This window comes from Magnolia sinica, chromosome 10, assembly GCF_029962835.1.
Source record: "Magnolia sinica isolate HGM2019 chromosome 10, MsV1, whole genome shotgun sequence".
Classification (NCBI taxonomy): Eukaryota; Viridiplantae; Streptophyta; class Magnoliopsida; order Magnoliales; family Magnoliaceae; genus Magnolia; species Magnolia sinica.
The window spans coordinates 29,225,626-29,242,964 of NC_080582.1; the positions used below are offsets into that span (position 1 = coordinate 29,225,626).

At 38.2% G+C, this 17,339-nt stretch overlaps 1 protein-coding gene across 3 annotated transcripts in view; it reads right to left on the minus strand.

Moving 5' to 3' along the window:
- The window catches only part of LOC131258246 (uncharacterized), a 55,703-nt gene that overhangs the window by 27,540 nt on the left and 10,824 nt on the right, over positions 1-17,339 (minus strand). For all 3 annotated transcript variants that reach the window (XM_058259417.1, XM_058259416.1, XM_058259418.1), the window contains 5 exons: positions 3,388-3,557; positions 3,094-3,199; positions 2,495-3,004; positions 2,315-2,394; positions 2,093-2,217 (listed from right to left, as the gene is read on the minus strand). In XM_058259417.1, coding sequence (XP_058115400.1) covers positions 2,093-2,217; positions 2,315-2,394; positions 2,495-3,004; positions 3,094-3,199; positions 3,388-3,557 — 991 coding nt within the window. The remainder of the gene's footprint in view (positions 1-2,092; positions 2,218-2,314; positions 2,395-2,494; positions 3,005-3,093; positions 3,200-3,387; positions 3,558-17,339) is intronic.

Here is a 17,339-nt window from a genome sequence, read left to right on the forward strand (position 1 = left end):
CTATATGGAGACTAAGCAAATTGGCAGTCCTATGGGCAATATGAGAAGAAAGGAATGGGAGTTGTTTCAGAAATACGAGCAATCGTGTGGAGTGGGTAATGTTGTTGAATGGGCTTCTAGCATGGAAAGGCTTAAAGATTGTACTTTTCCTTTTTAGCTTGTAAATAGTTTGTGCTATCTTAGCACTTTTCTTAATAAAATCACTGCCACCTTTCCAAAAAACAAAAAAAATCCAACCGCCTCTAAGAAAACATTGGGAGATGCCTGATTCTTTTTCTATATTCTTTATTTGAGGGTAAGAGAATGAGCGGTGAAATCTCTATTACAACTTAATACAGGTCACAAAATAATAATAAAAATAATAATAATTTCTTCAAGAAACTTAATACAGGTCACAAAATAATAATAATAATTCGGGGAACAAGACATTTTCCATTTGCCACCCTTGCTGCTGAAAATATACAACAGTGGAGATTTTTTAGGAGCTCCTACTTGAAACCTGAGGAAACAACACAAGAGTTAAAGATACTATTGTTGAACTGTGGAAACAATATTGTATAATTCCTCTGGAACTTCAAATTTGTTAGATTATTTGGTTGACAAGAATTAGCCATTACAGACCTAAAAGACAAAATTCCAGACACCAAGATATATGGAGATGAATAAGAATATCAGCATTGTCATTTCAGCCTCATCCCAACTAATTGGGGTCGACTACATGAATTCTGTTTCGTCATTCCACTCTAACAACGACAGATAAATAAGAAAATATCTTCGATATTACAGACTTAGAAAATCCAATGTGCCAAAAGATCAACAATCTAAATGCATCACATTGTGCCAAACAAGTGAAAACAGAAACTGAATTGGTTAAAATGCCTCTCTAGACAAGTATACAAGAGAAAAGGAAACTGTGAAGGTGAAAGGGGGAAATTTTTCCTAATTCCTGTAGATGAAACCCTTCCTTTCTTCTTTTGGGGTACTACTTCCAACAGTTATAGGAGACCATCCAAGCAGTGGTCATCAATTAAGATCAACTGGAAAAAAGAAGAAGAAAATCTACAAGCACCTACAAGAATCAGAACATCTCCCAACAATACAAAAGTTGCCAAAGACGTGAAGTTAAAAATAAATAAATTAAAATTTTTTTTAAAAAAAAAAAGATTCACTGTTACCTTTTATTATACAAAAACAAAATGTTTGTACTTCCTCTGATAAAAATATCAGGGGAAACAGGGGCATGTATCCGAAGGTAACCTCCTCTCAATCAACTACTCTCCAATAAAGATACAGTACCCTCTAAGCCAACTATTGAAAAGAACAAATCCCGGTACTAATTTACTGAAGCTTGCTACCAACCCCATCCGCAAGACCTCTACAACCCCTGACAGTAGTCTGCAGGAAGCATGCAACCGATGAGTCCCCAAACAACTCATTTGCTGTATCCTTCACAGCCCTTTGTAGAATAAAAACAACGAAACTTCCAAGTTTCATGCCACACCCATTTCGCAACTCTCACCTTTGGGAGTGGAGAATGCATTCATTTGAAAGGAAAGAAAAGGGGGTAACCATGAGCACAACAATTAGCATAGGGAGGAGGTCAAAAGGTTGCCACTAGCCAAAATAGATTACGAGAATATGTGAGGTGAGGCCATCCCCATCCAATGACAAGGACAAATAGTTGAATGATACAAGGGTTTCCCTCACCCAGCTCTAGAGTTTCAAAATGTGTACTTTCAACCGATGACATGAATTTTATAGCATTTTTAACCAAAGCATTAAGACAATAAATGCCGTGAAAAGAGGGTTATAAAACCATCCCATTGAAGACATTTCCACACCAAATATAATCCGGAAAAACCTTTATTAGAAGTCTAACTACTAGCACTTCTAAGTGGTTACATCATCTGCAACGTTTTCACACGTCACCTATTTTGTGAATCAAAATAATCAAATAGGATATGCTCAAACCAATATTCAATGAGTTGATGACTACAAAAATAACTATCAACATAATACAGAACAGAGCATGTTCTCAATCTTTAAAATAATATTTAACCATGGTAATTGAGGTTCGTTGTTCGATGTTCACCTTTTTCGGAAGGATTTGAAGACAACCCCTCCTTCCCAAGAATCTCCTCCAACTCCTTCATCAAATGTGCCTCACGTTTATTCTCAGGAGCCTGCTTGGCCCTCTTGTAAACTGATGGGGGGATACTTCAATACATAAGGAACAAATAAGCTAAAATTTCATCACCATTAAAATTAAGTACTATCAATATCATAAATAGGAGGTAGCAGGAGAACGGAGTACCTCATCCTGCAGGCTTTGATAATTGACTTTAGCTGTTCCACGCGTTTTCCATAAACCTGAGTGGAAGTTTCTCTTTTCTTCTGCAATTAAACCAGATGATTTACATGATAAACTTCCATTTAGTCCAGGTTCACAATGAGGCTCCTGAGAGAAAATAAACACAAATAGGTATGGTATGACCTTGACAGGCTCTTCAGCAGATGATTTAGATTTACCATCTTCAGAGGAATGTCCACCTCCGTCAGTATTGCTGCCTTTCTCTACTGCCAACTTCACTCGTTTGTTCTTCTCATTACGAGATGGCTTTCTTTCTTCTGTAGATCTTTTGCGCTTTTTCTGTCCTTCATTATTCCTTGCTGCTACTTTTTTCACAGCTTGCGTTTTTTGTTTGACCCGTTGTTCCTCAATACCCTCCTCACAACTAGAACTTACATCTTTGCGCTTTTTCTGTCCTTCATTATTCCTTGCTGCTACTTTTTTCACAGCTTGCGTTTTTTCTTTGACCCGTTGTTCCTCAATACCCTCCTCACCAGTAGAACTTACATCTGAGGAATCTGAACTGCCATGTCCTCCACTGACTTTTCTAAAGCGCTTGCTACTTCCACCTCTAACTTTGCTGTCAGAGGCTTTCTTTGGACCTTTTTTCTTATCCCCATTCATGGATTCAACAACCTCAGGAGATTGCAGAACCTGATGAATTGCAAAATGAGTGCCAAGAAAGCTAGATTCTGTGCACTTGATCAAGAATTGAACACAAGTGTTGGAAAATATGCACTTACCTCATCAAGCTGCTTGCTTATGAAACTTTTATGGGCATCAAGAGCATTTTTCTCAAGCTTGAGATCTTCCTCCAAAAGTCGACGAGCTCCTGACAAAGTAATTGTCCTGAAAATTTGAAATGTTACAAAATAGTTACACATTGAAACTTGTGAAATTGCCAAAAAAAAAAAGGGCATAAATGAAACAGTTTATATCCTATTGAAAAAGGAGACGAGTGGTAATATATTAGTTAATGATACACAAGGTTCATAAATGAAACAGTAATTTCGAAGGCATCTATAGATGAAACATACTCAGAATTATCTCTGAAATAAGAAGCTCTCTTTTTAATAGCCTTCTTAATTATGTCTTCACTTAGAATTTTTTCAGATTTGTCCCCTTCAGTTTCCACTGAATCAACGACTTGCTCTGAATTCTTCCCCATGTACGTTGAGACGTTCTCATCATCAATTTCACAGAAGCACTGATGCTCAATTAAAACAGGTGAAAAATAATCAGCTCTTAACCTAACATACATGCATCCAATGAAGCAATCAAGTAAAAAGTGTCAGTGAAAAATAAAAGGAAAAAAAAAAAAGCAATAACAATAGCAAATAAAATATAAATCAAAATTTTGATACATGATATGCCAACTATAAAATGACTTACTTTAACGGTAAAACAACTTAATGGTGTTGGTGAACAAAGATAAGAGTACCAGGTTTATAGAACTGTTTATGAACAAAGTAATGAATGTTCCATGGTTAAACAGCTACATTATGCTAATCTTGAGGACATGAGAAGCTACAATGAGGCGGAGAAGAAAGATGGAAGAGAGAGAGAGAGAGAGAGAGAGAGAGAGAGAGAGAGAGAAGGGAGGGGGGGAGAGCGATAGAAAGAACATAAGATACTTGATCTATTAAAACCCCAGCCCTCTACTCTTATTTATAATGACAAAATTGTGAATGGGGCCTATGGGCCTGAATACATGGGCTTGGGCCCAATGGGCCTTATTCAACTATTAACCTTTCAACTCTCCCCCTCAAGCTGGAAAATCCTAATGAGGCCCAACTTGGAACAAGGGCTAGCATAATCTAAGCTAGGAAAGAAATGCTCTAAACCACCCCCCCCCCCTAAAAAAAAAAAAAGATACTTCGAAAAGAGAGACTTTAGTTTGGAGAGACACACAAAAGATTTCGTAAAAGCATAAAATCAAAAAGCAACACAATTGTGGAGATGAGTAGCATTGGTTGTGATGAGAGACGAACGTGCAGATGAGAAGTGGAGGTGATGAGACCACCAATACCTTCGGACAAACAGGCACTTCTACAACTTCAATGATGTGAGCCACTGGAACAACCATCCAGCACAAACGAGTTTGGATCAACCATCCAGCTCGACCAAGACTGGGTCCTAACACAATCGTAAGTTCGAACAACTATCCGGAACCAAGGTGTTCCATAATGGTAATGGTGGCCATAACGGCCACTGTCGTTACCATTACAATATAGGTCGTTACAGCCTTTCTTACTTTTTGAAAAAACCAGTTTCGAGACCGTTATGGGGCCATTACGGTCCATTACGAGTAGTTTTTTCTATTATGGTCATTACAACCGTTCCGTCCCCATAACGCATAAAGATTATGGTTGTTACCATTATGTAACAATCGTAACGTAACCGTTTTGCATACCGTGTCCGAAACAAATAAGAATGGACCAACTGTCTAATATAAACAACAAGTCTATATCAACTATCCAGCTCAACCAAGGATGGCCCAACTACCCAACACAATCATAAGTCCGAACAACTATTCGGAATGAATAAGAATGGACCAACTATCTAATATAAACAACAAGTCCAAGCCAACTGCTCAGAGTAAACAAGCCCAATGCAATCGCACATCTTGGCAAGAAAAGCCTGAAATAAAGTTGTCAAGTCATCGAAGGAGGTGGTGGAAGAGAGGCAAGCTCACATCATACAACATGAGAATCTAGTCAAATACCTCCAACATGGAAGTCTAGCAAACCATTCAGCAAAAAACAACAAATCCCTTAGAAAAAATCTCTATAAAAGGAATATAATAAGAATTTCCAGCAACATCTTCAATTGGAAAATAGAAAAATCGACAAGGGCTTCAACCGCATATCAAATAGGCTTCAAAACTCCATCGACGCATGATGCAAAACCCTTTATTAAAAAAAATAAATAAATAAATAAATAAATAAATAAGAAAGAAGAAGAAGAAGAAGAAGAAGAAGAATAAAGGGAGAAAGGAAAAGGGTTAATAAGAAGTTGTGTGGGGAATGAAAGGAACCACCACTTGTTGAAAAATGAAGGGTGAAGGGAAAATGGTTAATAAAAAGCTATTATTGTAGAGGTAAGGAAAAAAGGGAAGTGAAAAAAGAATAGGAAAGAAAGGAGAGAAGATTAGGAAAGGAAGGAACTGCCGAAGATCAGGATGGGAATGAAGGAAAACATCACTCGTTGAGAAAGATTAGACGAATAGAACTCATATAATTAAGAGGAATAAGAAAGAAGAAGAAAGAAGAAAGAAATGAAGGAAAAGAAGAGAACCACCGAGGATTAGGACGGGAAACACAAAAAATGCCCAAAATTTTGCCCTAAAAGAAAAATCAGCAAACCCTATTACATGGACCTCATTACAAACATGAATGGGGCCTATGGGCTTTATTACATGGACTTGGGCCCAATGGGATTTATTCAACTATCAACCTTTCAACACTTCCCCTTAAGTTGGAGCATCCTAATGAAGCCCAACTTTGAACAAGGGCTAAAATAATTAAACCTAAAAGAAAGAAACTCTTTTTCTAACACAGAATGAACAACCACTAGATTTTGCATTGTTCACTAACATATTAGGTGTGAATTAAAATTTGATTTAAAAAATTGAATATGCACTATTGAGTAGAAGAACAGTTTTCAGCATTTCTTCAAAGTTTTAGTTTAGCTCTTGGCAATCAAAGTGACACCTTGCTGCACTTGGCGATCCCATTTGCTCATAAGATGAAAGGCCTTTCCATGTGACACAGCCAAATCAAAAGAGGAAATATGAATTTAGCTACTTAACATTTTGCAAAGATCAAATCAAAGAAAAACCTCCTTTCGAGATTGATAAAACATAGATAATGTGACACACGATAGAAACCCCGCAACTAATGCAATGGGAAGAGCAACACATACTCGAGAGAGAAGAAGCAACTCGCTATCAACCAAGAAAACTTTTATTGAAATATCTTTCGTAAAATATTTTCATATGAATGCCTTGCATGTCTATTTATAGGCCTAAGTACGTAGAAATCACTATAGATATAGAAAAGACTTGAGATATATTGTCAAACCGAGTATACGGTCCTTGATAGGGTGGAATATGAGAAGAGGATTCGTGTAGCCAACCCCTACTAAGTGGGGTAAGGCTTGGATGATGATGATAATGATGACAACAACATAGAAATCCCTATGGAGCATAAGCTAATTCCCATGTGTTCAAAAATAATCAATACTAATTGCATTCCACTACTAATAAAAGAACATAGTACCTTTAACAACTTCCACAACAAACCAAACCAACAACGACACTTATCTAATAACGGAACTTCCTAACCAAGGTCACGAATAGTGTTACTTTCGCATGCTATTGTAGATGAAAGGAATTGTCACTGTAGGACCCGATTCCATCACCATGTCAATGGCGTAACTTGTTTTTCTTCAAATATATTAAGCCCAATCAATAAAATCAAGTGGCCTGATTTAAATAACTAGAGGTTTGATGTCAATAAAGATTGTGATCTTCTTCTTTTTCTTCTTCTTCTTCTTCTTCCTTTTTGGAAAGGTAACGATCGTTTTATTAAAGAAATCACAAAAGCTACAAACACAAAAGCAAATTACAGGCCAAGAATAAAAGCAAATTTGCAATTTTCCGTTGTCAAAATATAAGAAGCAAATTCCACCACTAGAAGCTTGCCTTAGCCAACACCTCATTTTCGGACATGTGCGAGTACTAGAAAGATCTCCGATTTCCCTCTCCCCACATTGTCCAAAGGCCAGCCAATAACGCCAATCTCTAGCAGACCTTCCTATGTTTCTTAAGCCCAACCCTATTCCAAGCTAAGAAGAAGTCCCCTATTGACTTCGGCATCACCCACTAGATAGTAGAAATGTTTAGGAAAGTAATCCACATCGATTGTTTCCACATCTTCATAACACATCACACAGATATTAGAAAGCATCATAAAACTTTTGTCTAAAGGTTGTCCATGGTTAGAAGTGTTTGAAGTATCAATATCGCTACAAGTTTCGTTGGTCAATGATACGGAAACAATATTGATATCGCCAATAATATCGCTGATAACCGGAAATGTCGGGAAACATGGGAAAAGCAATGGAATTTTCAGCGAAACTTCAGGAGATGTTAAAATGTACATATTCGTATATTTAGAAATTAAAAAATTTGCAAAAAGAATGCACACATAACAAGCTTCCATTTAATAGGGCCTTAAAAGCATGTGTTGTTGTAAGAAATCAGTCCAGCCATCCCATCCAGCCTTTTTAACCATCCAACCTTCTATCCAAACATCCATCGATATTGCAAAATATCAATAACACGTGAAATCTCACCAAGAAATTATCAACAATTGCAAAGGAAAAGAAATATTGTGGTCTCAAATCTCCATATTATGCATGTTGCGATATCGATAATATCGAGATATTATCAATTTTATCAATGACAAATTGAATACTACATACAACCAAGTGCCCATGAAAAAATTTGAAATAGAAAATTTTCTAATAAACAAAATTTTGATGATATCAATACGTTGGCGATATTATTGAAATATCATCGATACACTTATGATACAAGCATTACCTAGAATTTACATCGTCAAAAATATTGGCAATGCATTAGCAATACAAGCGACACGTAGAATTTACATAGTTGAAAATATTAGTGATTATATTAGCAATATTGATACGGTGGTGATACTTAGCGATACATTGCTAATACCTAGAATTTCTGGTACTACCAGTGTTATCACTATCGCTACTAGTGTTATCGGTATCGTTGAACTGGAGATAAAGATAATATTGGAGATATTTCAATATTATAGGAGATAATTCGAACTAACCGAGAAACAGTCCAATTTTTCCCAAATTCACACCTCTATCTTGCTCTCCCCATTTTGCACCTCTAAAGTAAGCCCTAGAGCTTCACAAAATCCTCATTTTATTTTGAAAGGTTCCTTCTACATGCTACTCAAACAACAGCTAGAACTCATCATGCCCTTCATTGCCACCATGCCACATGGATTTAGGATTAATAGCTTTGACAAATGACAATCATTTGTCGCTTTCATAAGGTCTGTCATGTGTGAGGTCCCTAGACAAGCTCCCTTGGATGGCACACTCATAATAAAAATTGATACCAATAAGCAGTGTTCAAGGTACCGTTATTGTTAAATGTATTGATGACCTCGGATACTCAAACATGTATCGATATTTGTTAGTGTAGTGCCCCTGCAAAACCAATACTTATGTTCTGGACCTCGTTTTCATCTTACTATGGTTCATTCATTCGCCACGTTAATGTGTGGAACTTCATCCGATATGATATCTGGATGGCTTAAAGAGAGGGATTCTTTTGGTTGTCCTTGGGAACTTGAGATTAGACGCTGGCACGACAATGAGTCGATGTAACATTGACTTACCCGACATAGGAGTGTGAGTGTGCCATGGGAATAGGCTCCTCGCATTGGACCTATGATATTAAAAAACATTTACATAATGACCGTTACATATGGCTACAATTTGGACCCGTTACACAATACAATTGTAACAGTTGTTCTGGAAGGAAAAAAAATGGCCCCTAACATGCCGATACAATTTCTTCCTTAAAAAAATTTTGACCATTATAAGGCCATTATAGCCCATATCATAATGGTCATTGTTGTCATTATTGAACACCTTGATTGGACTTATTGGGCACTTGCAATAGTGGATCAATTCAAGTCTCTAGACTGGGACACACATCATGCCTAGACTAGATTAACTTGTTAATGTACTAGCATTGACAAATCTAATCGATGACGTGTGAGGAGTTCAAGGTCCAAGTGATGTGTTGTGGCTCAATTTACAATGTTACATTGGTGGCCGACATGTGCATGGTGTTGGGCGCATTCACAAGGATCCAGTTAAGGCTTACACGATTCTACATGAGATCCACTTTTCCTAGGACATTTTTATGGACTAATCTTGTGGTTTAGACCGTCTGCCAAATGTCTTATTAGTTGGCCATCGCATCTAATGTTTTCTTAGTATTAACTAAGGTTCTTCAACCATTGAAATTCACTTTTAACCGTTGATTTGTTTAAAATCAATCTTGCTGGGCATCCAATCGTTAAGATTTTTTCATCCACCATTGAGACTTGCATTGGGATATTGAGCTAGGGATGGTGGGATTGAGAGTAGAGGGATTAGGTCAATATGGGTACATGAATAGGCCGGATTGGAGACTTTTGATCTAGCAGGCCATACCACAATCTACAGAGTGTGGAGCACTATACTTGGTGTCTCTGCCTGAAACCCTACCTCCTTATATATTGATCCTATCCCGAAGAAAGTGAGAGAGCCTCAATCGTCCCTACCCCTTGAGCGTCACCACCTTCAAGGGGAGGAGGGGGGAGAGAGAGAGAGAGAGAGAGAGAGAGAGAGAAGAAGAAGAAGAAGAAGAAGAAGAAGAAAGTTAGAGAAGAAAAGAAAGAGAGGAGAACCCCTCTCCTCAATCCTTCCCTTCCATCTACACATCCACACATGTAGGGTCCACCTAGTGGACGGCTCCCATCGTGCGCCCCTAGCCTTATTGTATAGGTGTGTAAGATGTTTTCTTCACTTCTCATTTGTGATAAATTAGGGAGAGACTTCTTAATTGGAAGATCAGCATTAGGTGGCAATATATGTTTTTTGTGGCATCAATCACCACTGCGTAGACATGGTTTATGTTTATGCTTTTGGATTTTATTATATGTAGATGGGGATCCATCATTCTAAATAAAATTAAAGTTTTGAGAAGTTTATTTATTTATTTTTGTTTTTATTTTGAACATTAAGTCAGAAAAGTTTATGCTTTTGCTGTCTTTTTAAAATCCTAATAATATCGTCAATGATATCATAGATAACAACTTTTTTAGGAAATAGTGGAATTTTTAGTGAAATTTCAAAAGATGTTAAAAGAAACACACATGATTACACACTTAGAACTCGGAATATTAAAAAATAAAATAAATTTAAACATAATGAGTTTTTGTACAAGGGCCCAAATTATGCATTGTCGTATAATAAACATGATGCTAATGCACTAATTTTTAAGAAATAGTGTAGCAATTCAACACATTGCATTAATTCAAAGCATATAATGAGCTAATGTAAACCACCCCTAGGAAAGATTCCCTCCAAAAAATTCATGAAAAAATTAGGTTTTTGGGTTTTTTAATTTTCTAGAATAATGCAGGTATTAACATCAGTATCATCAATAATATTGATGATATCACGTGATATCTAAGACACAATATATTTGTTCAAAGGGATATAGTTGATAAGTCCCGATATCATTGATACATGCAATGATTTCAAAGATATTGTCAATAATATCGTGATATCTTGCAAATTTTATTTTATTCCCAAAAAATATATATTGCTGACCAAGGATATGGGTAAATATTTTTTTTAAGAGTAAGAAATGGGTAACATCAGCCAATATCATTGATAACATCGGCAATACCCAGAACACTGGCAGTTGCAAGGGGATTATCAAGAACTGGAACATAGAAGTGGATTTGTTGATTAAAGCTGCATTTGGATGCAAGATTGAATTGCACTGTGATAATTAACCTAATAAAGAGAAGATGCCCAACGAACATTTACATTCTTAAGCTCCAATCTGAATAATGTAACTTCCAAGTTGGAAATTAAAAGAGTTTAACGTGACAGTTTGATGGCTACTTCTTCGTTATGAAAACTGAAAAGGGTAAGTGCGACTTGATCATTTCCTTTATTGCTCTACTTATTGCAATTTAAGTTTAAACAGGGCATCCAAACACAATAAGAGACAAAATGAAGAGTTGATGATCGAGATGGTACTGTCAAGTGCAGCAAAGGCTGCAGATGGATCCAACAAGGAGGAGAACATAAACACTGATTAGGGTGGAAGGTCCAAAAAGGAGGATGAGACAAAGTCCCAAACAGACTTCAACCGGGGTGCTGAGAACGGATACAAAGGCTTGTTCACTTACTGAGGATTGGGCACTAGAAAGGAATGACTGTCAAAATATAGTTTGTGAAGCTGGCCACAAATAGCTGGGACAAAGCTATCATGATGGCGATAGGCTGTGATGATACTCCAACAAAAACTTTTGTGTGTGTGCGTGTAGCAGAGTACCAACAAGCAAAAATTGCAATCAAATTAAATAGTGTATCCAAACACAATACAAGACAAAATGAAGAAAAGTTGAACAAGATGGTCCTGTCAAGTGCAATGACTGAAGATGGCATATCAGTCGTGCCTGATATCTGTTTTTTTCTTCTTCTTCTTCTTTTGAAGGATGATGATAGACTTTTATTAATTTAGCCAAAAGGCAACTGCCAAAACAGTAACAAATATTACAATTTTAGCAGGGACTGCTTTATATATTGGACCCAAAGAGAGAACCGATTTACATTGTCAGACCCTGCTGCCCATTCCATGACATCCCCATTGATTTCCCAAAAGAACTCTTCCCAAGGATCTGATTTGTTGCAAAAGCAACGGGCTTTTCGTTCTCCCCAAATATTCAATAGAATTGCTAGAAGAGTTAAGCGCCATGAGGTTCGCTTTCCATTGGGAACGCTGGCCCCATGCCATGACCAGAATAGGGACCCAACAGAATGAGGCATCACCAAATAAACTGAAAAGATTTTGAGAAGATGAGACCACACCTGGAAAGCAAAGGACAATGCAAAAAAATGTGGTCGACTGATTCTGCTTTGGCCATACAAAGAAGACAAATATTGGGGAGGATCATGGCTCGCTTCTGGAGTTGTCCAATGTGAGAATTCAGCATCTTTCCACTAGCCAAGCAAAATAAGAACTTTTGGGGGAACCCCATATACCCAAAAGGCAAAGGAGAACTCATTTCCTCTTTAAGTAACTGCCCCTCGAAGTTTGGAATACAAATATTTAACCGAGAATATTCCAAATGACGTAGCTTTCCAAATCAAGCTGTCGGACGAATTAGGGGAAGGTTGGAACAGGTGTATTCTCTCTAGAAGCCTTGCAAGCTCTATTGTCCCCTCATCCGTTATGGCCCTTCAGCATGGGGGTCAACAAGCACCTCTCCCACCATCATACAATAAACAAGAAGCCACGTTCATGTTGATTTCCAGCGCCAGATGAACTAGAAATGGGAATTCCGCTGCCAAGGAATTGTAACTGCACCAAATGTCTTCCAAAAAACAGATCCTATTATCGTTTCCAAGCAAAAAAATTGTTTCTGCTTTCACCAAAGGAGCAACCGTGGATATGGACTTCCAAATTCCAAATGACCTATAGAGAGATGACCTCTTGGTTTCCCAACCTCCCACTTCTATACCATACTTGGAAGCGATAACTTCCCTCCATAGTTTCCGTTCTTTGGTTCCAAACCTCCAAATCCACTTTACAAGGAGGGCCTTGTTCATAATTTCTAGATCTCTTATGCCTACTCCTCCCTCAACTAGAGGCTTGCACACTTCTTCTCACTTGAGCAAGTGGAATTTGAATGTCTTCCAGCGCTAGCCATAAAAAATCCCTCCATAATTTTTCTAATTTTTCCAACACCGATTTCAGGCATTTAAATAAGGACGTGTAATATATGAGGAGATTCGATGATGTCGCCTTTATAAGAGTAATTCGACCGGCCAAGGATAAGTGCCTGCTTTTCCATTTCGATAGTTTCCATTGGAATTTCTCTATAACCCTGTTCCACAAATGCTTTGGGGGTTTGCCTACACATCATGGGAGTCCCAAGTACATAGATGGAAAAGATCCCATTCCACATCTGAAAATGTTGGCAAGGGTAGACAATTCTTCATTAGATAAACCAATCCCAAGCATCTCACTTTTTGCAACGTTAATTTTTAGCCCAGACATCACCTCATAACACCCCACTATTTTCCATAGATTATCCACCATGGCTTCATCTGCTTCACAGAATAAGAGTGTGTCATCTGGAAATTGGAGCTAAGATATCATTGTGCCGCCTAGGGAGTGTTTAGAGCATGGGATTAGATGGGTTTAAGTGGGATGGAATTACCAAAATATAATGATTACACTGTGTCAGGGATTGTCGTCTAATCCCATGGCTTGGAGGCCATCCCACTTCATGTTTGGGAAACAAATTGGCTACTCATCTTGCCACTACCGGTCGGTGCTCTGTGGGCCCCACCATGATGTATGTGTTTCATCCATGCCGTCCACCCATTCTTCCATGTCATTTTATGGTATGAGCCCAAAAATGAGTTTGATCCAAATCTCAAGTGGACAGCAAAGTTGGCCCTAGGAGGTTTTTAATGGTGTAATTCAATCACTACTGTTTTCCCATGGTGTGGTCCACCTGAGATTTATATCTACCTCATTTTTGGGATCAAGCCCAAAAATTATATTTCAAAATGGATGGACGGCATGGATAAAACACATACATCATGGTGGGGTCCACATAGCACCGACCACTAGCTACATGAAACTCAAAGTAGGATTGCATGAACCCTTGCCTCGGCACTGATTCCCCCGGTCACTGTAAGCTCGTTCATATATACTCTTATCCGAATGCGGAGTAACTTCCATCCGCCTCAGCGAGTAACGTACATTGCAATGATCCATGGGATCTTAGAACCCACTCCCACCAACTCCCATTTAAACCCATGCGCCAAACGCCCCCCTAGCTTTCCACGAAAACCTGAAATGAGCGCTGCCTTTTGACCTTTGGTTGGCATACTACTAAGCACCTCCGCCACTACAATGAATAAGTGTGGTGATAAAGGGTCTCCTTGTCTGAGGCCTCGCGAAGCTTTGAAATACCCTTTAGGAGATCCGTTTACTAGCATCGAGAAGGAAGCCGAGGAAACACATTCCATGATCCATCTGATCCATTTCTCTCCAAATCCCAATCTTCTTAGCATATATTGAAGAAAGTCCCACTCCACATGATCGCAGGCCTTTTTCGATATCCAACTTGCAAAGTATCCATGTTCTTCCTTTCTTGTGTTTAGAATCAATGCATTCATGTGCGAGTAGCATGATTTCTAGAATTTGCCTTCTAAACACATTTGCGCCCTGATTCTCTAATATAACTGGAGAGAGAAATAGTATCAATCTATTAGCTAAAAACTTAGCTAAGATTTTATATGAACTTATAAGGCTGGTTGGTCGATAATCTAAGAGTGCTTCTACCACTTCTTTTTTTGGGATCAGGGCTAAAAAGGTGGCTCCCATCCCATTAGATATTGATGAGGACATATGAGCACCATTCAGAGTGTACTAGATAAAGAGGAGAGCTTTGACCCTAGTTCCGGCATCGCTACAGTTGGATGATCAGTATATGGAGCCCACGACAAGTACGTAGCCATGTTGGAAGACCCCACCCACATGCATGTTCATGCATCTTTAAAGACCCCATATTGGGAAGATGAATGTGGACTGCATATAATGCATATGGACCTTTGGATTTCAAGTGTTGGATCATCCAGACCGTTGATCATTGGGCTATCTTAGCCGTAAACATCATGGGACATTAGTTTAATTGTTTTTTTAGTTATTTTCCTTATTTCATGGGTTATTTTTTGTTTTAGTTGATTTAGGGGTATTTTGGACATGTTTTTTAGCGATAGGGGGTATTGTGGATATTTTAGAATCATAAGTGTTTTTTGTAAAATTAAAAATAAAAAAAATAAAAAAATAAAAAAAACACCCCAATTAGACTATTAAAGGGTGGGCGTGTACCTTGGGGCGTTGTGATACATAAAACATTGAATGAAAATTTTCGCTTTTGCTTTGTGCAACAAGAAAAACCTCTTGCGAATGATGATCATGTGAAACCATGGAGTGATTCCACTTATCTTTCTATCTTATTATCTTCTTCTTCAAGGTATTATCTTCATTTTCTCTCCTTTTATCTCTCTCCACTTCCCTTAATCTATCTCTATTTCTTTCTCTTCTTTTATTTTTCCTTCGACTTCCTCAAAACCACGCCCCAATAAAACCCTAAGCCATCCAACCCAACCCAACCTACCTCAACCCAAGCCCTTGTCCGTATGGCCATACAAACACACATGTATAGCGGTCCATACGAACGGCTCCCTTGTTAGGGGGTCCTCTTGTTTCATCTCCTTCATTCCTCTCTATCCCTTGTCCTTTACCTAAATCCTAAACCTCAAAACCCTGGTTCTCAAAACCCTAGTCCTCAAAAGTCAAAACCCTAAATCCCCAAATTCCTAAACTTAAAGTCCAATTCCCAAAATCTAAACCCTAAACCTAAACCTAGTTTAGCCAAAACCCTAAACCAAGTGAATCCCTTTGAATTATGAATAATCCCTATGCTAGAGAAAGTTCTACTTTCCATGGGTCCTAATCAATTCTTGTTTTGCTAGATTTGCATTGCGGGATTGTTTATGGTTTTGAATTGAAACAAGTTTTGTTACTTGGATTTCTTACTTTGTGATAAAGTAGTTTATGTTGTGTTTAATTGCTTTAATCAATCCGTTATTTAGTTCTAGCCAGTGTTTTAAATAGCGGTAGCGTGATGCGTAGCACCCAGCCCTCTATAGCATGTAGCGTAAATACGTAGCGTGTAGCGTGAGCTACACGATACTTCTATTTTTAAATTTAAAAATAGGACAAATATAATAAATAGTGAAAAAAAAGGGGAAAAAATATAAAAATGCCTAAAAGATGATTCATTTTATCAATTATAAGCATGTTCAAAAAGTTATTAGTTATCATTTATCAAAAGCCAATCTACATATATAAGCCAAATCAAATAATTATCACATCAACAACTTTCTAAGCAAACCACTTTAATTAATAATGTCTAATTGAAACCACAAGTCACAATTATGAAAAGAAATAAAAATCCCATAGGTTAAAAGTATCAAGTACAATACAAGTGTCACATTCCTCAACATTAGAAACAAAGAAAACGTGAAAAAATAGTAAAAAATACATTGTAGCTTACGCTACGGACGCTACACGCTATGTAGCTGTAGCGTACGCTACGACCCCTGTAGTGTACGCTACAGGGGATTTACGCTATTTGGGACGCTACGTAGCGCTACGGCCACGCTACGCTACATAGCGTACGCTGCGGGTGCTATTTGAAACACTGGTTCCAGCACATCATTCTAGGTTAAATCATCCGTCCTGCATCAAATTTTGTTATCAAAGCCTAGGTTAGCATAGGATTCTCATGTTGCATCTAGGTTAGGTTTTCATATTGTCGTGTCTAGGGTTAGCAATCTTCCCATTCTCATCACATTGCATTTAAGATTCATTATTTCCTAGGTAACCCTTTAGGCTCCTGGTTTATGCCCGCTCATATTGGGCGTAGTTTTGGTCTACACTCTACAATGAATTTGGAACAGTTTGCTGAGGCAATCAATGCCATCGATAACCGTCTCGCGGCCATGAAGGCCTGAAGTAGAACCACCAGTCACCAACTGGTAGTCCTCAAGAATGAAACCAATACTCACATGACCCAGTTGGAAGCTTCCCTCCAAGCAAACCCTAACAATGGGGAAGATGGTCAATCTCAAGCGAAGAGTGAAGTCAGAGGATGTAAAAGAGGTTGTGGCTGAGGTATTGGCCATAGTGGGGTGCGTACCCAACCACCCCATGGAGAGTACCTAGACCACTATGATCCTGATGATTGGGTAATGAAGAGTGTGAAGAGTGAGGCCCCAAACTATGATGGTCGTTTGGACGCCAAGGCCTTCCTCGATTGGCTTGCGGATGTTGACCATTATTTTGAGTGGTATAATATCTCCAATTGTCGAGGGGTGAGGTTCGCCAAGATGAAATTGGTAGGCCAAGTCGAGTTGTTTTGGACAAATATTGAGCGAAAGATGGAGAGGTCTAGAGATGATCCGGTCTCACCATGGACTGAGATGAAAGAGATCTTGAAGGAAAAGAACATTCCTCTCTTTTACCGCCAAAAGCTTTTCAATCAGTGGCAATCCTTTTGTCAAG